The sequence below is a fragment of the Antechinus flavipes genome, chromosome 2 (assembly GCF_016432865.1).
Source record: "Antechinus flavipes isolate AdamAnt ecotype Samford, QLD, Australia chromosome 2, AdamAnt_v2, whole genome shotgun sequence".
In the NCBI taxonomy this organism is placed as follows: Eukaryota; Metazoa; Chordata; class Mammalia; order Dasyuromorphia; family Dasyuridae; genus Antechinus; species Antechinus flavipes.
In genome coordinates this window covers 323578439-323592023 of record NC_067399.1, presented here as the reverse complement: position 1 = coordinate 323592023, position 13585 = coordinate 323578439, and the positions used below count along the sequence as shown (strand labels likewise).

The 13585-nt window shown below is 39.7% G+C and overlaps 2 protein-coding genes across 2 annotated transcripts; both read right to left on the bottom strand.

Moving 5' to 3' along the window:
* Nucleotides 1-2554: 2554 nt before the first annotated feature.
* LOC127546287 (disintegrin and metalloproteinase domain-containing protein 20-like) lies at nucleotides 2555-4710 on the bottom strand. Its single transcript, XM_051973487.1, has one exon. The coding sequence runs from the start codon at nucleotides 4708-4710 to the stop codon at nucleotides 2572-2574; it is 2139 nt and encodes a 712-aa protein (XP_051829447.1). The 3' UTR covers nucleotides 2555-2571.
* A 5144-nt stretch (nucleotides 4711-9854) lies between these two features.
* LOC127546286 (disintegrin and metalloproteinase domain-containing protein 21-like) lies at nucleotides 9855-12498 on the bottom strand. The gene has a single exon (XM_051973486.1). The coding sequence runs from the start codon at nucleotides 12342-12344 to the stop codon at nucleotides 10149-10151; it is 2196 nt and encodes a 731-aa protein (XP_051829446.1). The 5' UTR covers nucleotides 12345-12498; the 3' UTR covers nucleotides 9855-10148.
* Between the last annotated feature and the right edge of the window lie 1087 nt (nucleotides 12499-13585).

Genomic DNA, 13585 nt, shown 5'->3' with positions numbered 1-13585 from the left:
ACTGCTCTTTCCAAAGTTCCAAAAAAATCTCTTCTCAATCCTTATCTTTCTTGACTTTCCTGCAGTTTTGGACACTGTCAATCGCCCTCTTCTGCTTGAGACTATCTCCTGATTCAGCACCTCCCTCCTGAACTACTCCTTCTTCATCTCCTTTGCTACTGAATCATCAAGGTTATACTTGGATATAGTCTGTATCAGGCCGTTTCATCTCTATATATACTATTTCACTTTATAATCTTTTTAACTACCATAGACTCTCAGATCTACTTATTCAGTCCTAATTATTCTGACCTCCATTTTCTGACCCCCAACTGCCAATTAGACATTTCCTATAGACATCTTAAACTCACTATGTAAAACTGATTCCATTATCTTTTATCCCAACCCCCCATCCCTTCCAAACTTTACTAATACTGTAGAGGGTACCACTCTCCTTCCAGTCCTTCAGGTTTGCAATCTCCTCATGCCTGGATTATTGCAATAGTCTATCAGTTAGTCTACCTGCCACAAGTCCCTTCCTACTCCAGTCCCTCCCTAATTCAGTCATTTTTGGTGATATAGATGGTGAATCAATATCACAGCCCTCTTCAGTGAACTCCAGTGGATCCTTATCACCTCCAGGATCAAATACAAAATCCCCTTTAGCACACAAAGCCTTCATAATCTAGCTTCCCCTTTCTAGTCTTTTTATGCCTTCCACCAAAATACCAATACAAACTCTTTGATCCAATGACACCATCCTCCTTACTATTCATCACACAAGAGACTCCATCTCCTGACACTAGCCATATTCCCCTACTAAGAATGTTCCCCCTCCTCATTCCTGACTTCTGGCTTCATCTCTTTCTCTGCATTCCCTTCAATTTCCAACTAAAATCCTGCCTCCTATAGGAAACTTCTCCCATACTCTTTTAATTTTAGTGCCTTCTATTATTTCCTCTTTGTCCTGTTTATATCCTTGTTTATAGATATTTGTTTGCAAGTTGACTTACCCTTGTTGAGCCCTTCAAGAGCAACAACTGTTTTCTCCTTTGTTTTGTATCCCCAGAATTGGCATAGTGCCTGACTCTTAAATATTAAGCACTTAATAAAAGTTTGATGAAGCAGAACCAGGAAAATACTGTAAACAGCAACAATAAAATTTTGTGATGATCAACTAGGGTAAACTTGGTTCATCTCAACAATTCAGTGATCCAAAGCAATTCTATAAACTTTGGATGGAAAAGACCTCAGAAAAGGGCTTTCCAGGTTCTAATTTCCAGACTTCTTTGGGATATCTTCTTTATCCCACCCAAACTGTAAAGAATAGTTGGGGTAATAATAATTGGGCTAACATTGAGAATGTCTTACCTTACCTTAACACTTCCATCTAGATCTACAGTTAGGCACAATGCAGAGAGGGAGGTAAGGAAGAGGGAACAGAGCTTACATACCATTCATCAAAATGTCTCCTATGTAGTGCTGAGTAGAGTATATGGTGAGAGGGTAGGTGAAGAGACTGTGAAGTTTGGAACAGTTAAGAGTCCTCCCCACTATGATTTCAGAAAGGCTTGGAGAGACTTAGATGAGCTAAGTGAAATGAGCAGAACCAGGACATCATTATACACTTCAACAAAAATACTATATGATGATCAAATCTGATGGACGTGGCTCTCTACAACGATGAGATGATTCAAACCAATTCCAAGTGATCAGTGATGAAGAGAGCCATCTACACCCAGCAAAAGAACTATGAGAGATGAGTGTGGACCACAACATAGCATTCCCACTCTATCTGTTATTGTCTGCTTGCATTTTTATTTTCCTTCTCAGGTTATTTTTACATTCTTTCTAAATTCGATTTTTCTTGTGCAGCAAGATAAACTGTATAAATATGTATACATATATTGTATTTAACATATACTTTTACATATTTAACATGCATTGGACTGCCTGCCATCTAGGGGGAAGGGGGAGGAGGAAGGAGGGGCTAAAGTTGGAACAGAAGGTTTTGCAAGGGTCAATGATGAAAAATTACCATGCATATGTTTTGTCAATAAAAAACTATAAATTTTTTTTTTTTTTACAAAAGTGTCCTCCTACCTATGGTAGGCAGATGTTAGGGCTCCCTTTGTTTCATTGTTATGCTCTGTGGTTCTAAGGCCATGAAGAGATGCTGCTTCTAAGGTCATACCCTGACTAGAGAAGGGAGAATGAGCAATTATAAGTTCTGATCTAGAGGTAACTGACTATACTAACTGATCTTACTCATCTCCCCTCCTCGAAGGGAGGAGTGCCTTGAAGTGGGCATCAGAAGGATGAGTCACCCAGGGCTTACTAATGTTCAAAAATTTTGGCCTGAATCTTACATCACAAAACTAACTAAAGATATTTGAGGGGTCAATCCTGATTGGTTCAACTCCATGACAAAACTCCCTTCAGAAACTTTATTTGATATATTTGCAATGTACATTATTGAAGCAGAATTTTTTTCCTTCTTCTCAATGAGAATTTTTCTGTTTGAGGATATTACTAATAGGGATAGATCCTTCCATTGGGTTCTGACTTTATTTATACAAAGGCTGTTCCTTTCTAGATGAGCAATGCTGATTTTCTTGCTAAAAAGATAATCATCATTAATGTCCCATAAAAACCCAACGAGAGAGAAGCTAGATAGCAAATAATTAAAAAGTAATTTGCTTTCCATTTTGGAGGAGGCCCACTATCAATACTTCCACCAAATCCTCTTTTAAGGCAGAATGGGGGATCCCACCCATTTAGACAGTGACAATTTTTCTTGTTGTTACATATACCATTAAAACTGCACTTCTTGGCTGCACAGTCATAATTCAGTACAGAATAATCAACACATTTCTTATTCAGGCAGATTTTTCCATGACCACACACTGCACCATTAATTACATTTCCAGCATCCTTCCCCATGTGGAAATCCATTCCAACGCACATAACTCCATTCACATAAACTTGGAATATAGTATCAAACTCCTCTAAATGGGGAATCTGGCTGACATTGACACATTGAAGTCTGCCACACAAAACATGGGCTGTGTCACACTTCCTGTATGTATGACCATCTACAGAACAGTTCCCAAATTGATCACTTAACATGTTTGCTTCTTTGTAGCAGATCAGGGGAGCATCATAGGCTGTTTCACCAAAGATAGCTTTGCACTGTTGAATTCTGTCACTGCAAATACTTCGATAGCACACAGCATTTCTAGTACATGGAGTTCCATCCTGCATGTAAAAATCTTTCTGGCACAGTACCGAAGTTCCATTGCAGTACTCTGGAAGATCACATGGTGTCCTAGGGGGTCTGCAAAGGGTTCCAGCTGGTGCAATCTTACAATTTACACAGCACAGTCCAGAAGCACAGTTAGCATGGGGCCTCAGGGTACAACCCGGTTTACAACAAGAATCCTTGCTACATTCTTTTACAGATCCACAGTCACATTCTTCTCCCTCTTCGACCACCTTATTACCACATAGCTTCGTAGCGGCAATCTTGTAAGGCTCTGGTGGGTTTATTAAACATTCTACAAACAGTTCATTAAACTGATCAAAATAACTAGCATAACTACAGTTGCTAAAGACATCCGTTAAGCTGAAATTGGCGTACATGATGCATTGCTTTTGTGCACAGATGCAGAAGTCATAGTCATGGACCATGCCAAGGTTATGACCCAGTTCATGGGCAACAGTGACAGAGAATTCCAACAAGTTATCCTCGACATATGCATCAATGCCAACTGACTTTAGATCGTGGCAGATTGTACCAACATAAGCTAAACCCTTGTCCCTGCCAAAGTTATAGCGAACAAATAGGTGGGCAACATCATGTGGCAAACGCTCATTAATTAGTTGTTTCCAATGGGAAAATATATCCAAAGCTACCTTTATGCCATTACTAAAATCCACTGGGTTGTTATTTGTCCAGATCTCTACTCCACTCAAACTTATGTAGGCATGCATAGGATAATACAAGGAATCTATTATATTGACTACTTCCAATACTTGGAATATCACCTCAGTTTCATTTTCCCAAGCATACTTATACCAAAAATTATCCACTACCACCACCAACTCCACAAAGCGGGTTTGAGGCCACCAGTTGTCCTTGGGCCCAGCCCTAGGCACTGACTGTCCCAGCCCCTTTTTCTCCAAGACCAGACGATCTATTTCATTTTCTGTTAAGCCGCACTTCCAGCCAGGACCTCTATTTTTATTCTCCATTGGATAAACCAGGTGCTGAAAAATGCGAGAGGTGGGCAGGGGATCGATTTCATAGTAAAGAGAGTTCACCTGCAGCATCCCCTGGAGACCCCCATGGCAAGTGCTGAGAGCAGCCAGGGAGCCCAGGATCCCCTCCACGTAGCCTCGGTAGTAGCAGTCTTTAGGGACAAAAGAATGGTCCATCTGGACGGACCCTTGGTCAGTGTAAGTGAAGACTGGCAGGTGCCTGGGCAGCAGAAGCTTCTTAAGCTGCAGGTGGACCACATGTCTCCTGCCCCCGAAGTGCAGCGCGTAGGAGAGACGTCCAGGGCTCTCCCTGTGGTCGAAGCCGCGCAGCTGCAAAGGAACCACCACCTCAGCGGAGGCGAAGCGCCAGCCAGGCCGGCGCTGGAAGCCAACAACGTGGGCCAGGAGCGCCCCGAGCCCGAGCACTAGGAAGGGGGAGCTCAAGATGGGCCCGGCCTTGGTGGGCCCCATGAGCCCCCAAGGGATAGCCGAGCCACCGGGGAGGTCAGCTGTGTGAGACACAAAAAAGTTCCCACTGATGCGTCCGCCCCGCCCCCGGAGGCGCCTCGGAAGGGTCATCCACCCACTGCGATCCCGCGTGCTCCGCCTGGCTCGAGGTTCCCGAACATCGGGCTGCAAGCCTGGCTGGAGGAAGTTGGGAGTGAGGGACAGTTGGAGCTGGCGCGGGGTAGGGAGGGGACAGAACGGGGGGATAGGGAAGAAAGCCATGTGGAAATATCTGTTGGAGCCACAGTTCGGTTTCAGAGCACACCACCCATCCATCTCCTGGCAGAGAGGAGATGGACTTGGGGGGGCAGATTTGAGCCATCTATTTTGGAGACATAACCAATGTGGGAATTTGTATTATTTTGACCATAGATAGTTATTACAAAGAACTTTTACACAATATAGAATTTGTCTTAAAATCATTTTTTAAATAGTTTCGAAAAGAGAAATCTGTTAAGGCACATAGGAAGGGATCTTATCAGGTCATACTTGTTTATATGATGCATAATCCCCTAAGAAATTATAAATCTCTCAAGACAGGAGCTTTCTTTTTTGTTGTTGTTGTTAATCTTTGGATTCCTTACACAGGGTATATGTGAGGTGGTGTGGTGTAATCTTATTATTTTACTGAATATTAAGACCCAAAAATATCATTTCTAAACACGTGACAAAACACACCAAAATAAAGGATTCTATATGAAGCCATGAATCTACATTTAATCTACAGCTATTGTCTTTAAATATGTGTGTATAATAAATTCTATATATCCTCACAATCCTCCTGCTTGTCTGCACTTCCTTCTGAACTTCCTTTCTTTTCCACTTGTTCCATTTTGTCTTCTTTTTAAAAATGTTATAATGGCACTCTTTTATTTGGCATCATTTTGCTAAAACCCTTCTTTCTTCTTATGAATTAAAAACCCTTTGTAACAAATAATAAAGATACTAGTAATTTTGTTTTAATTTTTAAAATCAAATTAACCAATGATTTATCCATTTTATCAGTTTTTCATAAAACCAATTTCTAGTTTTATTAATGCAATAGGTTTTTTACTTTCAATTTTATGCATCACTCCTTTGATTTTCAGGATTTCTAATTTGGTGTTAAATTGAGGATTTGTAGTTTGGGGCTTTTAATACTTTGAGTTGCATGCCCTAATTATTGTTCTGTTTTTTTCCCTTATTTTATTGATGTTAGCAATTAGAGATATATGTTTCCCCTACTTATCTCTTTGACTGCATCCCATAAATTTTGGTAAGTTGTCTCATTATTTTTCTTTAATTTTCTTTAATTAAATGACCCATTATTTGTGGAAATATGGATAGAGGAATTGCACTTGTTTAACATATATTGGATCACTTGCCCACTGGGGGAGAGGGTAGGTGGAAAGGAGGGAGAAAATTAGAACACAGGGTTTATAGGGGTGAATGTAGAAAATTGTCCATGTATATACTTTGAAAATAAGCTTTAATTAAAATAATTTTTAAAAATTAAAAAAATTATCAATTGTTTCTGTGATTTATTCTTTGACCTACTTATTTTTTGTATTGCTATCTTTGAAAAAAAATTGTCCTAGTTCTATTCAGTTCATACTAGCTGAGATTCTTGGAAATCATTTCTTTCATTATTCTTTATGGGGCATTACTGCTCCATTGTATTAATATACCACAGTGTGTTCAGATATTCCCAGTCAATATGGCAATCTAAGACACTTCTTTACATTCTAGGTTTTTTCCCTTCATAGCCCCCCTTTAAAGACTAATAAATTTGTTGTATTTGTGACTTTCTCCTTCCTAATAGCATCCTCCTCCTTAATTGTATCAACCTTATCCTTGTTCATTTCCCTGTTGAATTGGATGTATTTCCATACCAAACTGTGGGTACTTTTTCAATCTACTTTTGGTTTAGATATAACACAAAGGATCATTTAATGTCTATTCCTTTGTATATCTTTCTCCATGTTCATATCCTCTTCTTATACATTCCAGTTATGAAAATAGCAGATTCTATCCTTTCTTGTTCCTACCCCTCCTACTGTATTTCTTTTGCCCTTTCTTTTCTTACCCCTCTTCAGACTCTCAGAATAAAATCACTCTCCAAAACCCCTATTTTTCCTAGCCAATTCTCTCAGTCTTCTGAAGACACATTTAGCTCTGTTTGCTTCAGTTTCCTCATCCATCAAATGACCTGGAGAAAGAAATGGTAAACTACTGCAGCATTTTGCCAAGAAAATGGCATCATAAAGAGTTGGACACTACTGAAAACAATTGGACAACTACAGCAAAGTCATGATCCTCATTGTAAATTTTTGATAGCTGAACAATTGGTTTTTTTTTTTTTCTTTAAAGAATGCTTACAATATTTTTCTTTGATGAGGGAGATCAGGATTTTGGCTATGATATTCCTTGAATTTTTCCTTTTCTGGTTCTATTCAAAAAGTGATCAATAGGACTTTTCAGTCTTTAAATAGGTATATCTTTAGATAGTTCTGTGGTTCTAATTAATGTAGGCAGTTTTAATTTATGATTTTCTGAAATATGTATCCAGATTTTTTTAAATCATATTTTTCAGGGAATTTAGTTTTTAAATTCTCACCTCGATCTATTGAAAGACAGATTATCTTACATTTTCTTCTATTTTCAATCTTTCTTATATTAATACTCTAATATTTCTTGCTATTTCATGGAATAATTGATTCTGCTTGTTCTGGTTTTCAAGGAATTCATTATTTGGGCAAGTTTTACTACTTTCTATTCAAACTATTTTAATTCTTCAAAGCTTTTAATTTTTGTAATCTCATTTTTCTGCATATTCATGACCATTCATTCTGGTTGGTCATGTCTAGGTACTAGACTTCTACTCATTCTCTGGGTGCATCATCAGCTGTCATCATGTCCCAATTATTTTTTGTCTTGGGCCCTGGGGCTGGGCCCCTCATCCTGTTTCCCTGAATCAGTCTACATTCTTATGCCCAATGGAAGCCTCTGTTACATTTTGGACATGGGGTATTGGGTCTTGTTCTCCCACCCTGTTTTCTCACTATGTCTCTATGCCAACACTGAGCTTTCAGATGCCCTACTTAACCACATTGAAAGCATTGACGAGTATCTCTGGAATTCCCTTGCCAAAAGGGACCCTGTCTTCCCATGTTGGGATCTTGGGAAGTCTGCATCATAGCCTGGCTATAAAAGGCATTTGTTCCCACTGTGGCACAGCATCTTATGATCTCCTCTAAAGTCCTTGTGGAAGATCCATTGTTTTTTTCCTTTTGAGTCATTCCTTGTAATTGTTAGAAAATTACTTTATAGCATTTCTCTAGCTTTAAGTGCCAGGGTCATATTCTATTCCTTTATGTACTTTTGGGTAGGGTCCTGCTTGATCTCACCTTATTCTCCAGGATACTTGTGTTATGTCTTCATTTTCAATAACAGACATTCATGCACTTTGGAATAACTGAAAACTTACAGATCCCAGCAGTAGCTCTGAAAATAGCAGCACAAAAAATTCTAAAACTTGGTACAGTGCCCCTTCCACCAGGGAAGAGAGCCCAACTTTAGCACAAAGTTAAAAGTTAAGAAATGGAATAGAAAATAAGCAAACACCAAAAAAAAAAAAAAAAAAAAAAAAAAGAACCTGACCATATAAAGACACTAAAATAGGAAAAATCAAAACAAACTCAGAAGACAATAAAGTCAAAAATGCTACATCCAAAGCCTCAAAGAAAAAATTTTTAATTGATTCTAGGACCAGAATTATTTAAAATAAATTTTAAATCAAATAAGTAGAGGGAAAATTGAGAAAATAGAGTGATAAAAATGAAAAAGAATGAACAGTAAAGCAGGCACAAAAAATTGAATAACACCTAAAAAACAAAAGAGGCCAAATGGTAAAAGCACAAAAAATATACTGAACAGAAGAAAAAAAGCTTAATTGGTCAAAATGGAGTGAAGGGAGAGAGAAAGATATACAAAAATTCACTGAACTTAAAAAAGAATTAAGCAAATAGAAGCTCATGATTCCATGAGACATCAAGAAACAAATTAAAACATGGAAAAACAGAAGAAAATGTGAAATATCTCCTTGAAAAAACAACTGATACGGAAAATATAACTTTAAAATGTAAGAATTATTGTACTTCCTTAAAAGCCATGATCAAAAAAAAGTGTAAATATCATCTTTCAAGAAATTATCAAGGAAAACTCCTCTGATATCCCAGGATCAGAGGGTCAAGTAGAACTGAAAAATCTAACCACAACCTCCTAAAAAGGATTTGTAAATGAAAATGTTTAGGAATATTAGTCAAATTCCTGAACTCCCAGGGCAAGGAGAAAATATTGCAAGCAGCCAGAAGTAAACAATTCAAATATTGTGGAGCCACAGTCAGAATAACACAAGTTTATTAGCTTCTACTTTAAAAGATTGGAGAGCTTGAAAAGTAATATTCCAGAAGACAAAAGTAACGTAATATTCCAGAAGATAAAGGAACTAAGTTTACAATCAAGCAGCATCCAGCTAACAAAACTGAGCATCTTCAGATGCCAAATAATTAGAAACTGAGTGTATGTCCAAGAGGAATGGCTGAATAAATGGCATATGATTTTGATGACATAAGGAGTCATAAAACCTAAGAAGGTTTTATAAATTATATAAACTGAAGTAAATAAAACCAGAAGAACATTGTATATAAAATAACAAAATAGTACAATGATCCACTGTGAATGATTTAGCTTTTCTTGATACAGTGATCTAAGACAATTACAAAGGACTTATGAAAAATTCTATACACCTCCAAATAAACAACTGAATCTGAGTCTGATATAGTCTGAATAAATATCAAAACATATTTGAGGGGAAGATCTGTGTTTTCTTTCACAACATGATTAATATGAAAATATGTTTTGCGTATTTCATGCATAACCTGTATCAACAAGAACTGGAGGCCCTAGTTGGAGATTTGGAATGCATCCTGGATCAGGTGTTCGGAATGTATATGGTCAGAATAGTGATATCAGAATATTGTTGATTTGAGAACAATAAAATTGGAGGTGAATATTAAAACAAAAGATATCAAATTTTTAAAAAAATAAGACACATGATTTCCATTGGATTCCAAGATATAAAGAACATTTATTTTTAAAGCAGAAAGCAGAAAAAAGGAAAAAAATGGGTTAAATATTTGAATATTCTTGAATTCTTTGAGAAACAAGGTGTTCTAGCATAACAATGAAGATACCAGTGCCAAAATCTTCATCACCTCATGAAGCAGTTATCGCTAGAATCATAATGGATAGTAGATTAACCTTGAAGTCTCACATGGGGAGCTAGCATTCTAATATATTGAACTGGGTCTTTCAAGAGATCTTGGGACTAGGCTGCTTTGACTGCCTATATCATTTTATCCCTAAGTTTTTTTCCACTTTCTCTTTTTGTACAGCATTATCACAGCCCATTTAAGCATTACAAAGCTTGAACAAATGCTACCACGAATTAAGTAGGTCCTCCAGGATAAGAAACTTGTGTTCATCTCACTCCCAAGATCTACCGTTGGTCCACTATCACTGCTTCCTCCATAACCAGAATTCTGACAGAAAGGAGGGGCCCATCCAAAATCACAGTGGCAATTCCCTCTGCTGTTGCACACGCCTTGAAAGTTGCACTGCTCTGGGACACACTCCTGTTGGATGCTGGAGATGTTAAGGCAAGTCTTGTTAACACACATCATGTTTTCCCCACAGGAGCTGCCATCTTCCACAACACCAAGATCAATCAAACCCTTCTTTGCAGTCTGATTAAAAGCTGTTCCCCAGCATAAAACACCTTCCTTTTCAAGTGGTTCCTTTAAGTAAGTCTGAATGAGGGTGTAATAATGAGGTACCTGAGGGATGATGTCAATATTGGCACACTGAAGTCTCCCACATAATATATTCTGGGTATTACAGCCTTTGAAAAGAGAAACTTGCCCAGATCCACAGTTACCAAATCGGTCACCTCGACTATTCACTTCTTTATAACATTGGGGGGGAGCATTCTCAGCTTGTTGCCCAAAGAGAGCCTGGCACTGCTGAAGGTGGCTTCCACACCTTTTCTTGTAACAATATCCTTTCCCACTACAAGGTGTACCATCTTGTTTGTATATGTCATCTGGGCAAAGCCCTGACATACCATTGCAGAACTCAGGGAGGTCACACTCATTGCTCTGTATTCGACAGACCCTTCCAGTGGGGAGAATTTTACAATCTTTACAGCAAAGTCCAGTGCTACACTGGGCACCTTTGGAAAGAGTACACCCTTGCTGGCAACAGGGATCTTTTCTGCAATCTGTCTTAGAACCACAGTCACATTCCTCTCCTTCCTCAATGATTTTGTTTCCACATCTCTGCTTTTTCATCTTCTCCTCCGAAGTACCACTGAGACAGTTACCCTCATTATTCAGTAAAATCAGATGACCATCTGTGCAGCTGCTTTTCAAGAAATCAGAGGTTTCAGCCTTACTGGCCCCGAGGCTGGGTTTCCTTTGATCCTGCAAATTTCCCTCATCACTAGGCTTTACTAAGTCATGCCCCATTTCACGGGAAAAAAGGACAGAGAAAATGATAAGATGGGCTCCGAAGTGAGCCTTAATAGCCAAACTGGGATAAGGATTACATTTTGCAGTTCGGATGTCTATTCCAAAGATGAGGTCGAAACTATGCTGCTGGAAGAGGTGAACTAAATCGCAAAGTTGCTGTTCTGCCGGGCTCCTACTTTGCGGTTCGGCAGAACTGTGAAGAACACTTCGCAGCTTCTTGATGATTTTCAGAGGGCTAGGATTAGTCCACAGTTCCAGAGAGGACAAAGAGGCATGCGCCTTGATCTGCATAAAAAGCGTGTCCACCAGGTTGAGTGTGAATAGCATGTCCTGTAGCACCATAGTTGCATTACTATTCTGGGATCCGTACCCCAATTTGCCCACCACAACTCCCATCTCCACCTTCTGCCGGCACAAATGGACATCATCAAAAGTGGCTGTGCATGGTGGAGATGTGGCCTCCTGCTTCTGGAAGAAGTCCTCATCTATCTCCTCTTTGGCTAACGCACGGATCAGATTCGAAGCGCCTGTGTTTGCTATTGGATAGAGGTGATGCTCAAAGTTGGATGAGGCTGGATTGGGCTGAATTTGATAATATTTCTCGTTTACCTGAAGGATCCCCCAGAGTCCACCCAAGCAGGTACTGAGGGCAGCCAAAGATTTGGAGATCCCTTCCATGTAGCCGTAGTAATAGCAGTCTTTCGGGAAGAAGGGATCCTCCTCATGCAGGGCGTCCTTGGCTGCTGCATAGGTGAACACGGGGAGGTGCCGAGGTAGCAGCATCTTTTTGGGTAGCAGGTGCACGATGTGCTTCTTGCCTGTGATGTGCAAACTGTAAGAGATCTGCCCCGACATCTTCGAGTCCCACATCGGAGGCCTTATTTTCTTGGGGATCACTAACTCAGCCGACACTGGGGGATGGTGCAGGGACATGTCGCGGCAGCTGGCTGGGGCCAAGAACGCACCTAGCCCGAGGACCAGGAGGGGGCCGCTCAGAAAAGGAGCAGTTCCTGTTACGGCTAGACCCATGGCTGGGCCTCTGGGGCCTCCCCAGAGCAGCAGTCAAGGAGCCGACTCAAGAAAGCGAAGGACGCAGGGGCAGAGCTGAGCCTGAGAAATCTAGACCGGTCCCTCCACCCTGATCAGTGGATGCCCCGGGAGGCTCAGCGGGCAGCCGCTGAAACCTCTCCTGGCCTCGCGGTGAAAACCGTGCTCTGGAGGCAGTTATTTTATACTGGTCAAGGGATTGTTACGAAGCGCGAGAAGAGGAGAAAGAGAACACTAACCTCCCTTGCCCCACTGATTTCATTTTTAATTTTGTGTTTGTGTGTGTGTGTGTGTGTGTGTGTGTGTGTGTGTGTGTGTGTGTATGACCTAAAAGGGTTACTAGATGATTCTGGTGATAACTATAGAAGATCATTTTGGGACAGTGTTTCCAAGAGTACTCCCATGTGTACACTAGATTCCAACCCAAGAAGTGTTAAAAGATATTATACCCATTCTGCTGATGAAAGATCTGAGGTTTTGAGAAAGGGAGTTCACGTTTGGAAAGCATATTTTTCTTTATTATTATTATTATTTTATTTAATAATAACTTTATATTGACAGAATCCCTGCCAGGGTAATTTTTTTACAACATTATCCCTTGCACTCGTTTCTGTTCCGATTTTTCCCCTCCCTCCCTCCACTCCCTCCTCTAGATGGCAAGCAGTCCTATATATGTTAGATATGTTGCAGTATATCCTAGTTACAATATATGTTTGCAGAAACAAACAGTTCTCTTGTTACACAGGGAGAATTGGATTCAGAAGGTAAAAATAATCAGGGAAGAAAAACAAAGATGCAGATAGTTCACATTAGTTTCCCAGTGTTCTTTCTTTGGGTGTAGCTGCTTCTGTCCATCATTTATCAATTGCAACTCAGTTAGGTCTCTTTGTCAAAGAAGTCCACTTCCATCAGAATACATCCTCATACAGTATCGTTGTCGAAGTGTATAATGATCTCCTGGTTCTGCTCATTTCACTCAGCATCAGTTCATATAAGTCTCGCCAAGCCTCTCTGTATTCATCCTGCTGGTCATTTCTTACAGAACAATAATATTCCATAACATTCACATACCACAATTTACCCAGCCATTCTCCAACTGATGGGCATCCATTCAATTTCCAGTTTCTAGCCACTACAAACAAGGCTGCCACAAACATTTTGGCACATACAGGTCCCTTTCCCTTCTTTAGTATTTCTTTGGAATATAAGCCCAATAGAAACAC